Genomic DNA, 16,604 nt, shown 5'->3' on the forward strand with positions numbered 1-16,604 from the left:
AACCAGCAAGGGTTTGATGGACAACAATGGTAATGGAATACTCATGCCTACCCTGGGAGACGGAAGGTGTGCATAATGTGGGGTGCCAGGACCGGCAACGTCGAGTGCCGGAGAGAGGGAACGGGAGTAGGCGTGACACACACACACAATAGACATTTTATTAGGTACACCCATCTAGTACCGGGTTGGACCAATCTTTGCCTCCAGAACAGCGTGCTCTATTAGGTTGAGGTCTGGGGACTGTGCAGGCCACTTAAGTAAACTGAACTCATGTTCCAGGTGATGTTTTTCCACTCCTCAATTGTCCAGTGTTGGTGATCGCATGCCCACTGGAGCCGCTTCTTCTTGTTTTTAGCTGATAGGAGTGGAACCCGGTGTGATCGTCTGCTGCAATAGCCCATCCAGTGACAAGGATCGACGAGTTGTGCGTTCTGAGATGCCGTTCTGCACACCACTGTTGTATGCGCCATTACTTGCCTGTTTGAGGCCCGCCTGTTTTCTTGCACAATTCTTGCCATTCTCCTTTGACCTCTCTCATCAACTAGCTGTATTTGCCCAAAGGAATTTCGCCAATTCGAACGTTCAATCGAACAGTAACTGAATGCCTCAATACCTGTCTGCCTGCTTTGTATAGCAAGCCACGGCCACGTGGCTCACTGTCTGTAGTAGAGATCCATTTCCATGAATGGGGTGATGTACCCAATAACCTGTCCGGTGAGTGTATGTTCAAACAGTATTACATTTCAAATAAAAATGCTAATATCCGTTTAAAATCCATGAATGCATGGATATACAATAGCAACATAGATTGCAGATAGAGGCAGGTGCAAAATCCATGAAATTGAAATAACAGATTACAATTGTTCCGTGATGAATCCTTTATAATGCCTTGTTTTATGGGAAATATTGGCTACCTCATTCCATTTTCCACAGATAGGGAGGATAGGTTGGGTGAGCTCCCCTGGGCCGTAGCTCATACTGCCTGAGCTGAGTTCCCTCTGTTGCTTCTTCCATGCACTCTTCCCTGCCTTTTGGGTTTTCACAATTGGAACCTCATTTCTTGTATTTGGCAGAAAGAAGGGGACTTTCCTGTTACCGTCAGTCCCCACCCCCTCACCATATCTCTCTTACTCCCCCTCCCTTTCTCAGCAGTGGCTCACCTCACCTTGTTCCCATGGCAATGTGGCGCTCAGGCAATCCTAATATCTGAGACCTAGTGAAGAGTGCACGAAATCCCTGTGTAAAACCGGTTCTGCCTGCTGAGACAAAAGATTGACATACAGAACGCTGGCGGGAGAGGAGTGACAAATAACCTACCTGTTATGCCATTCATCTCACACCAAAAACACTTTTAGAATGATTCATCTATGTCTATTGACACTTGTGAGTTATGAAATATTAGTTTGGTATAGCAAAAATATGAGTAACTTACTCCACAAGTCTGAAAGGATGTTTATACATCCCTGACAGATGAGGAAGGGAATTTTTCAATTCACTTCATACATTTAACATTCTCATGGGACTGTGGCAGACTGAGTGAGGGATGAACCTCAGTCGAAACTTTATCTGCAGTGAGGTAGTCCATGTCACTCAAGGCGCATTCCATTGACTGAGAGGTGTTTTCACCAAGCTACATACCCTGCATATTCTACCGAACACGTACTGTAGTAGACTTAAACAGGGATCTGCTTATGTTTGAGACAAACTGTTATTGAAACTGGGAAATACTCTGCTGTGCTTCAACGAAACTTCCATACAGTTAAACAAAATATTATAGGAAAACGGGGAGAATGGATCACGCGCAACGAAAGTCTGATGTATTTGCTTTACAAGAGGTGTGACACATTGAAGGTAAATCTTTTTGATAAAACTATATACTACCTATTTGTTTTTAATAACTTCTTTGTTTGTTCGTGACCTGAATTTTCATGGTTTTCTGGCGGAAAAGTCCCCTAATTATGATTTAATTACCATTCATAAAAAAAGGCTATCAAAAAGTCGAGTAAAATGATTATGTCAGCCATTTGTGTTTTTGACACTAATTTGTCTTTCAATTATATAAATAACCAGTAAAATGTGTCGGTGCAATTATTGGACATTATGCAATGATCCCGTTTTTGATTCTGAAAAGAAAATACACACTGCTCGGGAAATGTATTTAGTGCTTTGTCTGACAACATCAAAATACCTACTTCTAAAACATAGGCTAATTCTAAAAAAAACTTTCTGAGAATGACAGTATTGCTAAGCATGAGATGTATATTATACTAATTTATAAACAATTCTACCTATTTGAGTGAGTTCGACATGGCATGCTGGAAATGGTGCCGTCGGACCTGGGTTTGTTGCCTGGACGATGAAGAGAGGAGGAGCATTGCTATTGACAAGGAGATTCAGAGGATTCTCCGACAGCAGAAGAACAGAGAACGCAAAGAAATCAAAGTCCTTTTACTCGGTCAGTAGCTCCATCTTCTGTCTCCCGACTTTAAATGCATTAGGCTACGTTTATTATAGCCGACACACATTTAGTTTTTTCTTCCTTCACTCTTGGGTTTATTAATTTATTTTTATTGAATAGCAACAGACAAAAATCCATATGGAATATAAGCCAGCTGAAAGTGTCCAGAATGGGCAATGACTGACTTTTCACCCATTTTAAACCAACAATGAGAACAACAAGATGATGCATTCAACAACAACAAAACAATATATATCTTTGAGAAAGACGCAAAGCCAAAAACGAACATTCATATTTTTTAGAAAGATACAATGACATTTATTATTACAGGACACCTGGACTGGGAGTGTAAAATAAATGTAGCAGGTGAGGAATGCATGAGGTATACACCTCTCTAAGTCTAGGGCCTATTTTCTGCCATTACTAAGGAAAGACATATGTTAAGCATGTTTTGACATGTTAACATTTGAAGAATGAGATAGATGGGGTCATGAAATACTGTACAAAATAGCCTACTCTGTCAAATAAAAACTCAATAATTTGACGAAAGTGAAATAATAGGGGGTATGAGGCACAATAAGAGGCACTCTGGTCTAAAAAAAAGATCTGAATGCGCCAGGGCAGTGATTGGGGGCATTGCACTATGTAGGGTGCCGTCTTTCGAATGAGACGTTAAACGAGTGACCTGGCGCTCTGTGTTCACTAAAAGATCCCATAGCACTTATCGTAAGAGTAGGGGTGTTTACCCCGGTGTCCTGGCTAAATTCCCAGTCTGGACCTCACAAGCGGGGAGCCCAGCCAACAGCGAGTTGCAGTAGTCCAGACAGGACCTGTGCCGCTTCCTGTGTGAGGTAGGGTCATACCTTACGGATGTTGTAGAGCATGTTTGCAGAGTATAACAGGGTGTTGTCAAGGGTCACGCCGAGGTTCTTTGCACTCTGGGAGGGCGACACTGTGGAGTTGCCAACCGTGATGGAGAGGTCTTTGAGCGGGCAGGCCTTCCCGTGGGAGGAGGGCAGCTCTGAGGTTGAGCTTGAGGTGAATGAGTGATTGTATTTATTTGACAGTTTGTAAAATCCAAACATAAGGGCGCTCCAGCAGGTGACGCCTCCACATACAATTTAAGAAAATCATCAAGGATAACACAATAAAGATTATCAGATGATGTCCATTGTGGTGGTGGGCTGACATCCAAGCTGAGATGTGTGTCATCACTTGGGTGTCAGAAGGGGGAAGCAGAAAAATAGTTGAGTGTCATCTGCATTAGCAATGATAGGAAAGACCATGTGAGGATATGATAGAGCCGAGTGACTTGTTGTATAGAGAGAAGAGGGCCTAGAACCGAGCCCTGGGAGACACGAGTAGTGGGAGTGCATGGTGCAGACACAGATCCCCAGCTTCCAATTGGCTCATTCATCCTCCCTCCTCTCGCCTGTAACTATTCCACTGATTGTTGCTGTAAATGAGAATGTGTTCTCAGTCAATTTACCTTGTAAAATAAGGGTAAAAAATGGTTAGATGCAGGACAGGACAAGTCAAATGTGTGTAATAACTGTGTCTTAACCAATTAATTACAATAAACTATCATCCTGACTTGACGGTGGCCTACATCTGTCAAACCTGTCAACTTCCTGAAGGTTTTACTTGAAGGTTAACTATGCATTCCTCTGAGGCTTTTACCTGAGGACTGTATCCTCTCATAGTAGTTTTGTCACTAGGCAGATGGCTGGTGACGCTTGAAAGCATGTGTGAGGTTTTGATGAGTTGCCGAATGCTCATTGTGTAATGATGTCTCTGACTCTTCAGCGGATCAACACGTATTGTAACATTAAATTGTGTAATAAAAAATGTAAAACATCCTTAGAGAAGTGTTCTCTCTGACTCTCCTCTGGGCTATGTGTCCTCAGGCACAGGGGAGAGTGGGAAAACCACCTTCATCCGACAGATGAGGATCATCCATGGAAGTGGCTTCTCTGAGGAGGAAAGACAGGACTTCGCCAAGCTCATCTATCAGAACATCTTCACGGCTGTGAAAGCTATGACCCGGGCCATGATCACCCTCAGACTGCCCTATGCCTACCCAGAGAATGAGGTCAGGGTCTGGTGGCATACCGTACATACTGTTCAATCAAACTGACCTTTAACCATTAGTGAAAGGCAACCTGTGTAGCATCTATTTACCAAAACAAAACACATTATACACATGTGGTTTCTGTGTTTTTGATTGGAGAGGCTTTCACAGATTTTTCTTTGACGCCTGTGGATTAGACATTAGAACCAATTAAAGCCCCTCTTTCTGCCTTCAGATGTATGCCAGGTGGGTGCAGGATGTGGACACAGTGCAGGTCATCCAGCTGGACCGTGGCTTTGTGGACGCTATCCGCCATCTATGGGCCGACCCAGGCCTCCGGGTCTGCTACAGCCGCCGCAGCGAGTATCAGTTGCTGGACTCCACAGAGTAGTGAGTACCACCAGTCTCTCTCTGTCTTTATCTCTATCTCTCTATATATCTCTGTCTTTATCTCTATCTCTCTCGCTCTCTGTCTTTATCTCAGTTTTTATCTCTCTCTCTATCTCTGTCTCCATGGAACATATTTACTAAGCATTTGCCCCAAGTAAAATATTTGCAAAGTTTTTTTGTAGATGTTCAGTAGATGTTTTTTGCTTCCTTGGTAAAATGTAAGTATGTAAATATAAAATGTTATACTTGAATAATCAAAAACAATTAAATATAAATGTTGTTTCATTCACAACACTTTGTCCCCATTGTACAGCACTGTACATTGTACACTGTCCTTATCAACTGCAAAATCCATGATGTCCATTGGAGGGGGCTAGTTCACAAATAAATACACATCAAGATCTCAGCCATGTTGAAGCCACAAAACAACCATCTTATCAGGCACCATTCATTTGATTTCATGTTATAAAATACACAGCCACAATGAGGATCGCTTCTCACTTTCCACCCATTCTTGAAAGCTATCCGATAGTAAAGTTTAGTTTCCTTTTAGAATTAATTTACTAATAAAGTTCAAATGTAATACATTTCTACAAAGTCAACAAGTTGACATCAGAGTAGCTAATGCGTCACATTACAGAAAATGAATGGAAACGACTCATCTCAATCACTGCAATACTGTTGGACTGCTATGTGTTCCTCCCGTATCTGTCCATACCTGTCTCGCCCGTGTGTCCTCTCTCTCCTTCTCTCTGCTCTCTCAGTATTTACTCAGCTAGCTCTGCGTCAGTATAATAAGAAACATGCACATAGTCAGTCAACATCCAATTAATGACAGGGTGTATCAACAAAAGCCTTGAAAACAATAATCCCAACAGTGGTAAAGACTCCTTTTCCCTTTGTCTAATTTCCCAGCTCAATTCATTCTGCAAAACTACATTTGTGTTGATTGTTGTTGTATACCGTTCATATTACATGTATCATGTAAAGAACATGATCGATAGAATGAACTTGCTACTGCCATTGTCATTACCACGGGCAATTTAATTATTTCACATTTTTAACATGCTCTCTCGCTCTCTCTTTCTTTCTGTTTTTCTGTCCTGTTCAGTTACATGACCAATCTGGACCGCATATCTGCCCCAGACTACATCCCCACTGCTCAGGACGTGCTGCGGGTACGATTCCCCACCACTGGCATCCATGACTACTCCTTCACCGTAAAGACCATCACACTCAGGTGGCCACACTCTCACTCATATCACTCACCCAGGACTCAAGATCTCAAGGGAACTAATAGAACAGCATAGCTGCTGATGAAATTCTGGACTACATAGAGTTGGGAAATTTACACAAATGTCATATCACGATATATTGACCCATTATGCTTAATAATGACAAATCCACAATATTTACAGTGCATTTGGAAGGTATTCAGACCCTTTGACCTTTTCCACGTTTTGTTACTGTAACGGTTGCCTGTGGTGGAAGAAGGTGAGGACCAATGCGCAGCGTGGAAAGTCTTCATATTCTTTAATCGAACTCAGAACACTAAAATACAAAACCAACAAGAGAACGAAATGAAACCGAAACAGTTCTGTCTGGTACAGATACGAAACAGAAAATAGAACAGACTGCCCACCCAACTCATGCCCTGACCATACTAAAACAAAGACATCACATAGGAATTAAGATCAGAACGTGACAGTACCCCCCCCAAAGGTGCGGGCTCCGGCCCAAAACCTGAACCTATAGGGGAGGGGGAGGGTGGGCGTCTGTACGCGGTGGCGGCTCTGACGCCAGACGTGGACTCCACTCCATCATAGTCTCGGCCCACTTAAGTGGCGACCCTCGCCGCCGACCTCGGACTGGGGACCCTTGCTGCGGGTCCCAAATGGACGGGAGATTCCGGCAGCACCGGACAGGCGGGAGACTCCCGCAGCTCCGGAGTGAAGGGCGATTCCGGCAGCTCCGGAGTGAAGGGCGATTCCGACAGCACCGGAATAACGGACGGCTCTGGCAGCTCCTAACTGACAGGCGGCTCTGGCAGCTCCTGGCTGACAGGCGGCTCTGGCAGCTCCTGGCTGACAGGCGGCTCTGGCAGCTCCTGGCGGGCGGGCGGCTCCGGCAGCTCTGGACAGACGGGCGGCTCTGGCAGCTCAGGACAGGAGGGAGACTTTGGCAGCTCAGGACAGGAGGGAGACTGGCAGTGCTGGACAGGAGGGAGACTCTGGCAGCGCTGGACCGGCGGGAGCACCTGTAGGGAGGAGACGGAGAGACAGCCTGGTGCGGGGGACTGCCACCGGAGGGCTGGTGCGTGGAACCGGATAGACCGGAACGTGGAGGCGCACTGGAGGTCTCGAGTACCGAGCCTGCACAACCCTACCTGGCTGGATACTCCCCGTAGCCAGGCCAGTGCGGCGAGGTGAACCTTCACCCCAGTCTGAGGTCCTGAGCCCTCTGGAGCAGGTTTTCATCAAGGATCTCTCTGCACTTTGCTGCGCTCATCTTTCCCTTCGACACTGACTAGTCTCCCTGCCGCTGAAAAACATCCTCACAGCATGATGCTGCCACCACCATGCTTCACCGTAGGGATGGTGCCAGGTTTCCTCCAGACGTGACGCTTAGCATTCAGGTCAAAGAGTTCACTCCTGGTTTCAGCAGACCAGATAATCTCCTAGCTGTCTGTCATGTGCCTTTTACTGAGGAGTGGCTTCCGTCTGGCCACTCTACCATAAAGGCCTGATTGGTGGACTACTGCAGAGATGGTTGTCCTTCTGGAAGGTTCCCCCATCTCCACAGAGAAACTCTGGAGCACTGTCAGAGTGACCATCGGGTTCTTTGTCACCTCCCTGACCAAGGCCTTTTCACCCAATTGCTCAGTTTGGCCTGGCGGCCAGCTCTGGAAGAGTCTTGGTGGCTCCAAACTTCTTACATTTAAGAAAGAGGGAGGCCACTGTGTTCTTGGGGACCTTCAAATCTGTTCCTCGACACAATCCTGTCTCTGAGCTCTAAGGACAATTCCTTCGACCTCATAGCTTGGTTTTTGCTCTGACATGCACTGTCAACTGTGGGACCTTATGTAGACAGGTTTGTGCCTTTCCAAATCATGTCCAATCAATTGAATTTACCACAGCTGGACTCCAATCAAGTTGTAGAAACATCTCAAGGATGATCAATGGAAACAGGTTGCACCTGAGCTCAATTTCGAGTCTCAGAGCAGAGGGTCGGAATTCAAATGCACTGTATATATATATATATATTTTAATGCACAGTTACTTTCCATTAGTGGCAGGGCTCTAGACTTACTTCTTCCAGTGCCATTAAGAAGTAAGAAAATAAAGAAGTTTGATATTTTATCTAACATGTTAAGGGAATTCATGGTTGATATTCTGTGCAACATGTCAAAATAGCATCCAGAATGATGCATTTTTGTGCATATTGGCCTTTAGGCTATAGCCTATTCTACATAATTAACCTGAGGAAGTGGAAACTCAAAACACCTTAGCTAAATAGCTAATTCTGAATGTGATATTGTTATTAGATAGTCATGTTATAGGCTACTTGATCTATTCAATACCGCAAATGCAACATACTCTGTTTGTAAAGTGCTATAATTTCCTCAATATTGAGAGTTGAGAAATAATTGTTATACTCACAGAAAACGGTGTTTCCCCTCTATTCAACTACATTTACTGTAGTTGTTTTAAAAACGTTGTTTTCCCCCGCAACTACATTGAAATGTTGCTCAACAGTCATGTATCCATGTGCTTGTCAGAATGCATCTCTCTCTCTTCACTCTGTGAGCAAAGGTGGGAGTAGAACTGAGAGCCAGCATCGGCAGATAGGAATAGGGCAGATACTTTCATTGCAGAAATCAGATTCATGTACATTACTGTTGACCAAATAATGGTTTTGAGAACCCAAAAATCTGCAGGAACATTGTATAGCCTCATCACGAAAATTACCACATAAGCAAAATTGCTTCAGTAAGAGGAGTGTCAGTGTCGGTGACGGTAATTTTTCAGTTTATCGTCCCAACTCTAGGAGTAGACTATAGGCTTTCTTACAGAGATATTGTCTGACTCGACCCTTGGCTGCTTTGGACACGGTGTAATTACAATCACATACAATCACAATTGGCATTATACAGAAACGTCCTGAGAACTCACTCATTTCTTTTTGTGCTTTTGAACATGTCCATGCAATTGTTTCTTAAGAGACCTTTGTATTATTAACATGAAAGTTCCAGCTATGTTCAGGTGTTGCGTTTTTCTCCTCCTCTGTGGTGAAAGGTTGGACTGTAATTTGTCTCTGTAATCGGGCAGGCAGGATACAGTGGGATAGAAATGGTGAGGTATCAATTATGGCCTTTTTTAGAGCTCATTTGCATGGGGACTTGGAAACTGAACCAGGTTTGATGTGTGACAGCAGGAGAGAGAAGAGAGGAATCTGTGTATACACTGGGGGATATGACAGCCTCTCTCACAGTGTTAGCTACACCTCTATAGAGTACAGACACTCCTGCAGCAACGGTCCCCGGTCCGGAGCCTGCAGCTCATTAACAACTCTGACCAGCTGCCTCACCAAGACAAGGCCCCTGCCATGTGTGGCATCACAAACACCTTATTGATTAAAGGGCAAAACTGTGTGTGTGTGTGTGTGTGTGTGTGTGTGTGTGTGTGTGTGTGTGTGTGTGTGTGTGTGTGTGTGTGTTAAAAGATGCTCTAACATGTGTTTTATCATTTTCTCTCTCTCTCCGGGTAGGATTGTGGATGTGGGTGGACAGAAGTCAGAGAGGAGAAAGTGGATCCATTGTTTTCAGGATGTGACGTCCCTCATTTTCCTGGCTTCCCTCAGCGAGTACGACCAGGTCCTGGAGGAGAGAGAGACTGATGTGAGCGTCTGTCTGTCTGTCTGTCTGTCTGTCTGTCTGTCTGTCTGTCTGTCTGTCTGTCTGTCTGTCTGTCTGTCTGTCTGTCTGTCTGTCTGTCTGTCTGTCTGTCTGTCTGTCTGTCTGTCTGTCTGTCTGTCTGTCTGTCTGTCTGTCTGTCTGTCTGTCTGTCTGTCTGTCTGTCTGTCTGTCTGTCTGTCTGTCTGTCTGTCTGTCTGTCTGTCTGTCTGTCTGTCTGTCTGTCTGTCTGTCTGTCTGTCTGTCTGTCTGTCTGTCTGTCTGTCTGTCTGTCTGTCTGTCCGTCCGTCCGTCCGTCCGTCCGTCCGTCCGTCCGTCCGTCCGTCCGTCCGTCCGTCCGTCCGTCCGTCCGTCCGTCCGTCCGTCCGTCCGTCCGTCCGTCCGTCCGTCCGTCCGTCCGTCCGTCCGTCCGTCCAGAATGCTGTATGGACTGATGTCATCCTTCCAGGCCCTGCCCTAAAGCACTACAGGTCATCTCTCCTCTCACTTATTCCATAATTTTTTTTAGACTGCAAGGTCTTACAGATTTTGTCCGTCAGTCAAGTCAAGTCAGTCAGTCAGTCAGTCAGTCTGTCTGTTCTCTGTGTCGTCGTTGGCCTTCAATGTAAGTCAAGATTCTCTTTTCTCTGACCATTCTCTTTTTTCTGACCATTGCCAACAGGTCTTACTGTTGCCTATCAAAACCTGCTGCCTTACCGCAATCTCTTCAACCCTCCCTCCTGACCAAGGCTCACTAAGCCGCTTATCTTTCCTGGACACTTTTTTATCTCCCTCTAAATTCATTAACCTCCATTGTGACCCTGTCCCCATCTCTCCTTTTTCTCCCCTCTCCTCTCCCCCTTCACTCCCTCTCCCCCTTCTCTCCCCCTCTCCCTCCCCTCTCCCCCTCATCCCCACTCCCCCCAGCAGAAGCGTATGAATGAGAGCTTGGCTTTGTTCTACACCACCATCCATTCCCCCTGGTTCCTCAACACCTCCATCATCCTCTTTCTCAACAAGACAGATATCCTGGCTGACAAGATCCAGGCATCCGACCTGCAGAAGTACTTCCCAGGGTTCACAGGTAGCTCTACACACACACACACACACACACACACACACACACACACACACACACACACACACACACTCTCACAAAAACTCTTTCACACACAAACATACACACTCACTCTCTCTCTCTCTCTCACACACACACACACACACACACACACACACACTCTCTCACAAAAACTCTTTCACACACAAACATACACACTCACTCTCTCTCTCTCTCTCACACACACACACACACACACACACACACACACACACACACACACTCTTACAAACACACTCTCTCTCACACACACACACACACACATCCCATCACATTGAGCTGGTAGATAATAGGCCGTGTGATGATGGATGTAAACCTATCGAGCCACATCCTTTGGTGTTTCATTTTTCTTTCTCAAACCATTAGAGATGTAGCTATCTGTTGCTTCTGGTTGGGATAACAAAGACCTCATTTTAGAAAGTAATTTCAAACCTCGTGAGGTTTCCATTTCTTAGGGTGAGTTCTCACATGAATACATAACCATGCTGGCTATAGCAAAACCAGTAAACATAATGTTTTTTGAGTACCATTTATTCTTGTTTCAGCAAACGTTGAATGTGTGATTGATTTCATGTTACTTCCAGGTGTATGGCATGGGTACACAGTTTACTAACAATGTGCCTACACTGATGTGGAAGGAAGGTAGCAGAGCCTCTCTAGAGCTTCCCCACCTACCTACACATCAGCTCCGCGCACCCCGTCTCCCCCGGGCCTGTTGCTCATGGCAACCATAAATACCCTGCTCTTTGCATCACTAAGCTATCACTCCAGGCATCTGTGGTGGGGGGTTGGGGAGACATTGTTCTTTCCTTCATAAAGTCTGAAATTATTATCATAGATTCATTCATATTGGCCGTTAGATGTACAGTTGCCACTTAAACGTTTTGCTAAATGGTAACATTGTGTGATGGCTGCAATACTACATGAAAATCATTCAATATGTTCTATCCATTGCTTGTAATTTTTGTTTCTAATGGCCTCCCATTTTTCTCTACCATATTCTCATATCTCCTGACCTCTTCTCTCCCTTCTCTCACTCTCCTCCTTTGCTGTGGTTGTCTCCATCTCTTTCCTGTCCCTTGTCCTCCACACCCCACACATGAAGGAAAGCGACGTGACGCTCAGGATGCTATGAAGTACATCCAGAAGATGTATGAGCAGCAGGCTCACAGCCGGGACAAGAAGGAAGATAGCAAGACGCTGTACCCCCACTTCACCTGCGCCACTGACACCAACAACATCCGCAAAGTGTTCAGTGACGTCAAGGACACGGTGCTCCTCAAGTCTCTCATGGAGTTTGGGGTGATCTGAGGGCCTGGGGACCCGCCTACCTATGGGGCCACACTCAACCAACACCACTCAGGGCAGAACAGGCTCTCCCTCCGTCCCTCCCTTGCTCAGTTTTCTCCTCTCTCTCAATCTCAGCTCCAGTGGGGATGCTCTCGGGCCAAACCTCCTTATTGCAGGAAGGAATCTCTACCTGGAGAGCAGAACAGAATGGAGGGACTCCTATGACTCCTGTATCACTAACCTGTTTTACACACACACACACACTCTGGTTGTTATTTTATAATGTTGTGTGTAAGGGCGTGGAGATGTAGTGGCTCTACCAGTGGTTGAAACTGGACTAGAGATGTCATGAAGTGCTGTGTCTCCATTATGTGAGTGATGACTTTAGCTGGTGGAGATGAGAACTCTATATCCCTCTATATCCCTACCACAACCCTGTTGATAGAAAATGCCTCTAGAGATCACTACAGAATATTCAACTCTATCTGTGTGTCAAATTAACACTACTGTACACATGCGTTGTAGCCATTACATAACCAGTTCACACCTATGAGAAGTAGCCACCACTGAAGGCTTGTGTCACATTTTGTGTTTGGTTGGTCTTTTAATTGGTTTGCTTGGTTGACACCCGTACATGTTGTCGCTGGGTCTCAGCTGTGAGATGTGATGCAGGCGAGAAATGTGGGATTTGAGGCGTTTACTACAGCTGTGATCGATAAGGTGTCAGAAATCACTTGATGTCATAACGGGTTCCCCTGATACAGTGTGTTATGGAATGCAATGCTGTACTGTACACTGTTAGGATTCTTGGTTTGGTTTTTGGTGGATACTTTTGTTTAGTCTCTTCCCCTAATGTGCCTGCCTTACGACCAGTCACTACCTGCTATACATTGAGTTCATATGGGAACAACAACGCCGGTGAATGTATACATTAACCAACAAATGAGAGTGCTTAAGAGCAGCAGCCAAGTACAGGGTTATTACTAGCTGGCAGGCATGCTGATGTTAAAGCTGAAATGTAATAAAATATCTCATTAAATTCCTAGGACCCTGTTAGGACTGCTATTAGGTGGCTCAGAGAGGCCAGTTAAAAGGAACGCCTGGCATTGCGGGTGGTTCAAGTCTTGCCACTGTCTGATAGCTCTAAAAATCAACATGCAGTTATGATGTGAATGGTTGTAGGCTTTAGGCTACGGTAGGGCTTTGATTTGAGCAGTGGAGTTTTTTGTGCTTCGCTGCAGAGTGGCATGAAAGGTTACACAGCAAACAAGGATTTAATCAGTGTGTCAAGACTATAAACAACAACTCATTATTCATAGTTGGCTTGCCCTTTTACTCTGGTCCCCTATCAATATTTATGTTCAGTCAATATTTAGTTTAGCAGGCTCAGGCTGTGCTCAACTTGTTTCATGTTCAGTAGCATTTTATATTGGATTCTATATTGGTGTAATTTAAGCGATATGGCCTCTATAAATATGAGTGAGTGGAGCAGGATGGAGTCTGTCAGATAATACAGGCGATGATATTTTGACCTGTGTGCGTCACTAAAGCAGATGATGAGTGTGTCAGTGGAAAAGGACTTCAAAGTCAGATTAAAACCTCTTCCATTAAATTGAAGTCAGTAATAACAAATTGCAGGCATGGATCATACAATATGCATCGAATTTATTCAGGTTTGAGAAGATTGCTTTGCTGCAGTGTGAAGAATGTGTTGTTGTTTTTTACTCAAAAACCTTTTTGGTAAAGGACTTGGGTCTGAATGTGCAACTAAATGTATAGCTATATTTCCTTGTAGAACTGAACATAGGCTCTGATGAATTATTAATTGTATTCAGCTTATTTTGTTATATTAGACCACCTCATTAACAGCTAGTGTGACAGGAGGTGATGCACTGTATATATTACAGACTAACATTGGGAGAACTCTTATTTGGTGCAAATATTTTGTATAGATTTGAGAAGAATTTGGGGAAATATTTTCTAATTAAAGTTGTGTTTTGAAAAAGATTATGTTTATGTTGTGTGTCTATGTTTTTCTTCAGGCTATGGTATTTATTGGAAATATACACTTGTGTAAACGTGTGTAGTGCTGCATAGCTTGTCTTGTTGATATACTCTAGCTTCCTGTCTCTCAGCACTCCAAGGAAAAGTGGCTTAGCTTGCCTTGTTTGGCTGCTGTTTTCATCCTCTGTTCTTCAAATAGTCATATAGGATCTTTAACCTGCTGCTTATCATTTCAATAAACCCCTGTGTGTGCTTAAAGGGAACCAGAGAACCTGTAAGGACAGGAGTGTGGGTCAACAAACAGACAGTTGACTTTGGCAAAAGAACTCAGGACCTCAGCCATGAAAGCCAGCTTGTCTGTTAGTAGATTTCATGAAGGAGGAAATTAGCACCTGTTTTTATATATTTTACGGCACACACTGACTGTTGACTTCTTCACACCGTAACCGTATCTTATGTTCTTCAATGTCCCATTGTTATTATCTGCTTCTCTCGATGGTTGCTTGCGTACTGCAATAGTGCAAGTCTGCCACTAAAACAAAAAGTCACCACGGGTGGAAAATCTACTTATGTAACGCGTATCAGAGTTCTGATTTGTTATTGTAACACCACTATACAATGTCACAACAATACCATGGTAAATAGGCCCGGGGCACAGATACAGTATCTATGTACACGCATAACCAAATAATGTATCACTATATACATACTATAGTGTACTCGGAAAGTATTCAGGCCCCTTGACCTTTTCCAAATGTTGCTACGTTACAGCCTTATTCTAAAATGTATCAAATAAACAATGTCTCTCATCAAGCTTCACAAAGTACCCCATAATGACAAAGTGAAAACAGGTTTTTAGAAATGTTTGCAAAAAATAAATACAAAAATAATAGAAATACCTTATTTACGTAAGTATTCAGACCCTTTGCTCGGGGACTCGAAATTGAGCTCAGATACATTTACATTTAAGTAATTTAGCAGACGCTCTTATCCAGAGCGACTTACAAATTGGTGCGTTCACCTTAAGACATCCAGTGGAACAGCCACTTTACAATAGTGCATCTAAATCTTTTAAGGGGGGTGAGAAGGATTACTTTATCCTATCCTAGGTATTCCTGAAAGAGGTGGGGTTTCAGGTGTCTCCGGAAGGTGGTGATTGACTCCGCTGTCCTGGCGTCGTGAGGGAGTTTGTTCCACCATTGGGGGGCCAGAGCAGCGAACAGTTTTGACTGGGCTGCGCGGGAACTGTACTTCCTCAGTGGTAGGGAGGCGAGCAGGCCAGAGGTGGATGAACGCAGTGCCCTTGTTTGGGTGTAGGGCCTGATCAGAGCCTGGAGGTACTGAGGTGCCGTTCCCCTCATAGCTCCGTAGGCAAGCACCATGGTCTTGTAGCGGATGCGAGCTTCAACTGGAAGACAGTGGAGAGAGCGGAGGAGCGGGGTGACGTGAGAGAACTTGGGAAGGTTGAACACCAGACGGGCTGCGGCGTTCTGGATGAGTTGTAGGGGTTTAATGGCACAGGCAGGGAGCCCAGCCAACAGCGAGTTGCAGTAATCCAGACGGGAGATGACAAGTGCCTGGATTAGGACCTGCGCTGCTTCCTGTGTGAGGCAGGGTCGTACTCTGCGGAGTACAGATGCATCCTGTTTCCATTGATCATCCTTGAGATGTTTCTACAACTTGATTGGAGTCCACCTGGGGTAAATTCAATTAATTAGACATGATTTGGAAAGGCACAAACCCATCTTATAAGGTCCCATAGTTGAGCGTGCATGTCAGAGCAAAAACAAAGCCATGAGGTCGAAGGAATTGTCCGTAGAGATCCGAGATAGGATTGTGTTGAGGCACAGATCTGGGGAAGGGTACCACAACATTTCTGCAGCATTGAAGGTCCTCAAGAACACAGTGGCCACAGAAGTTTGGAACCACCAAGACCCTTCTTAGAGCTGGCCGCCCAGCCAAACTGAGCAATCTGGAGTAGGGCCTTGGTCAGGGAGGTGACCAAGAACGCAATGGTCACTGACTGAGCTCCAGAGTTCCTCTGTGGAGATGGGAGAACCTTTCAGAAGGACAACCATCTCTGCAGCACTCCACCAATCAGACCTTTATGGTGGCCAGACGGAAGACACTCCTCAGTAAAAGGCACATGACAGCCAGCTTGGAGTTTGCCAAAAGGCACCTAAAGACTCTCAGACAATGACAAACAAGATTCTCTGGTATGATGAAACCTGCTCCAGAGGGCTTAGGACCTCAGAATGGGGTGAAGGTTCTCCAACACAACAACGACCCTAAGGACACAGCCAAGACAATGCAGGAGGGGCTTCGGGACAAGTCTCTGAATGTTCTTGAGTGACCCAGCCAGAGCCCGGACTTGAATCGGATC

At 44.9% G+C, this 16,604-nt stretch overlaps 1 protein-coding gene across 3 annotated transcripts; it reads left to right on the forward strand.

Annotated features, from left to right (window-relative positions):
- Positions 1-1,415: 1,415 nt before the first annotated feature.
- LOC115108340 (guanine nucleotide-binding protein subunit alpha-11-like) lies at positions 1,416-14,224 on the forward strand. Of its 3 annotated transcripts, none has more exons than XM_029632546.2 (8): positions 1,416-1,851; positions 2,302-2,455; positions 4,366-4,550; positions 4,765-4,919; positions 6,031-6,159; positions 9,687-9,816; positions 10,738-10,894; positions 12,033-14,224. In XM_029632546.2, exons 1-8 carry the CDS (start codon positions 1,816-1,818, stop codon positions 12,236-12,238), a joined length of 1,152 nt encoding a protein of 383 aa, XP_029488406.1. In that variant the 5' UTR covers positions 1,416-1,815; the 3' UTR covers positions 12,239-14,224. The 3 variants fall into 3 exon arrangements, with proteins under 3 accessions (XP_029488406.1, XP_029488408.1, XP_029488407.1); XM_029632548.2 differs by having other exon boundaries at positions 1,417-1,851; positions 2,298-2,455; XM_029632547.2 differs by having other exon boundaries at positions 1,418-1,851; positions 10,741-10,894.
- Positions 14,225-16,604: the final 2,380 nt, after the last annotated feature.

Source organism: Oncorhynchus nerka, linkage group LG24 (genome assembly GCF_034236695.1).
Source record: "Oncorhynchus nerka isolate Pitt River linkage group LG24, Oner_Uvic_2.0, whole genome shotgun sequence".
NCBI classification, from domain to species: domain Eukaryota; kingdom Metazoa; phylum Chordata; class Actinopteri; order Salmoniformes; family Salmonidae; genus Oncorhynchus; species Oncorhynchus nerka.

Coding starts and splice junctions, on each gene's coding strand:
- LOC115108340 (XM_029632546.2), top strand. CDS start 1,816: ATGTATTTGCTTTACAAGAGGTGTGACACATTGAAG. Junction 4,920..6,030: donor TTGCTGGACTCCACAGAGTA/GTGAGTACCACC, acceptor TGTCCTGTTCAG/TTACATGACCAATCTGGACC. Junction 9,817..10,737: donor TGGAGGAGAGAGAGACTGAT/GTGAGCGTCTGT, acceptor CACTCCCCCCAG/CAGAAGCGTATGAATGAGAG.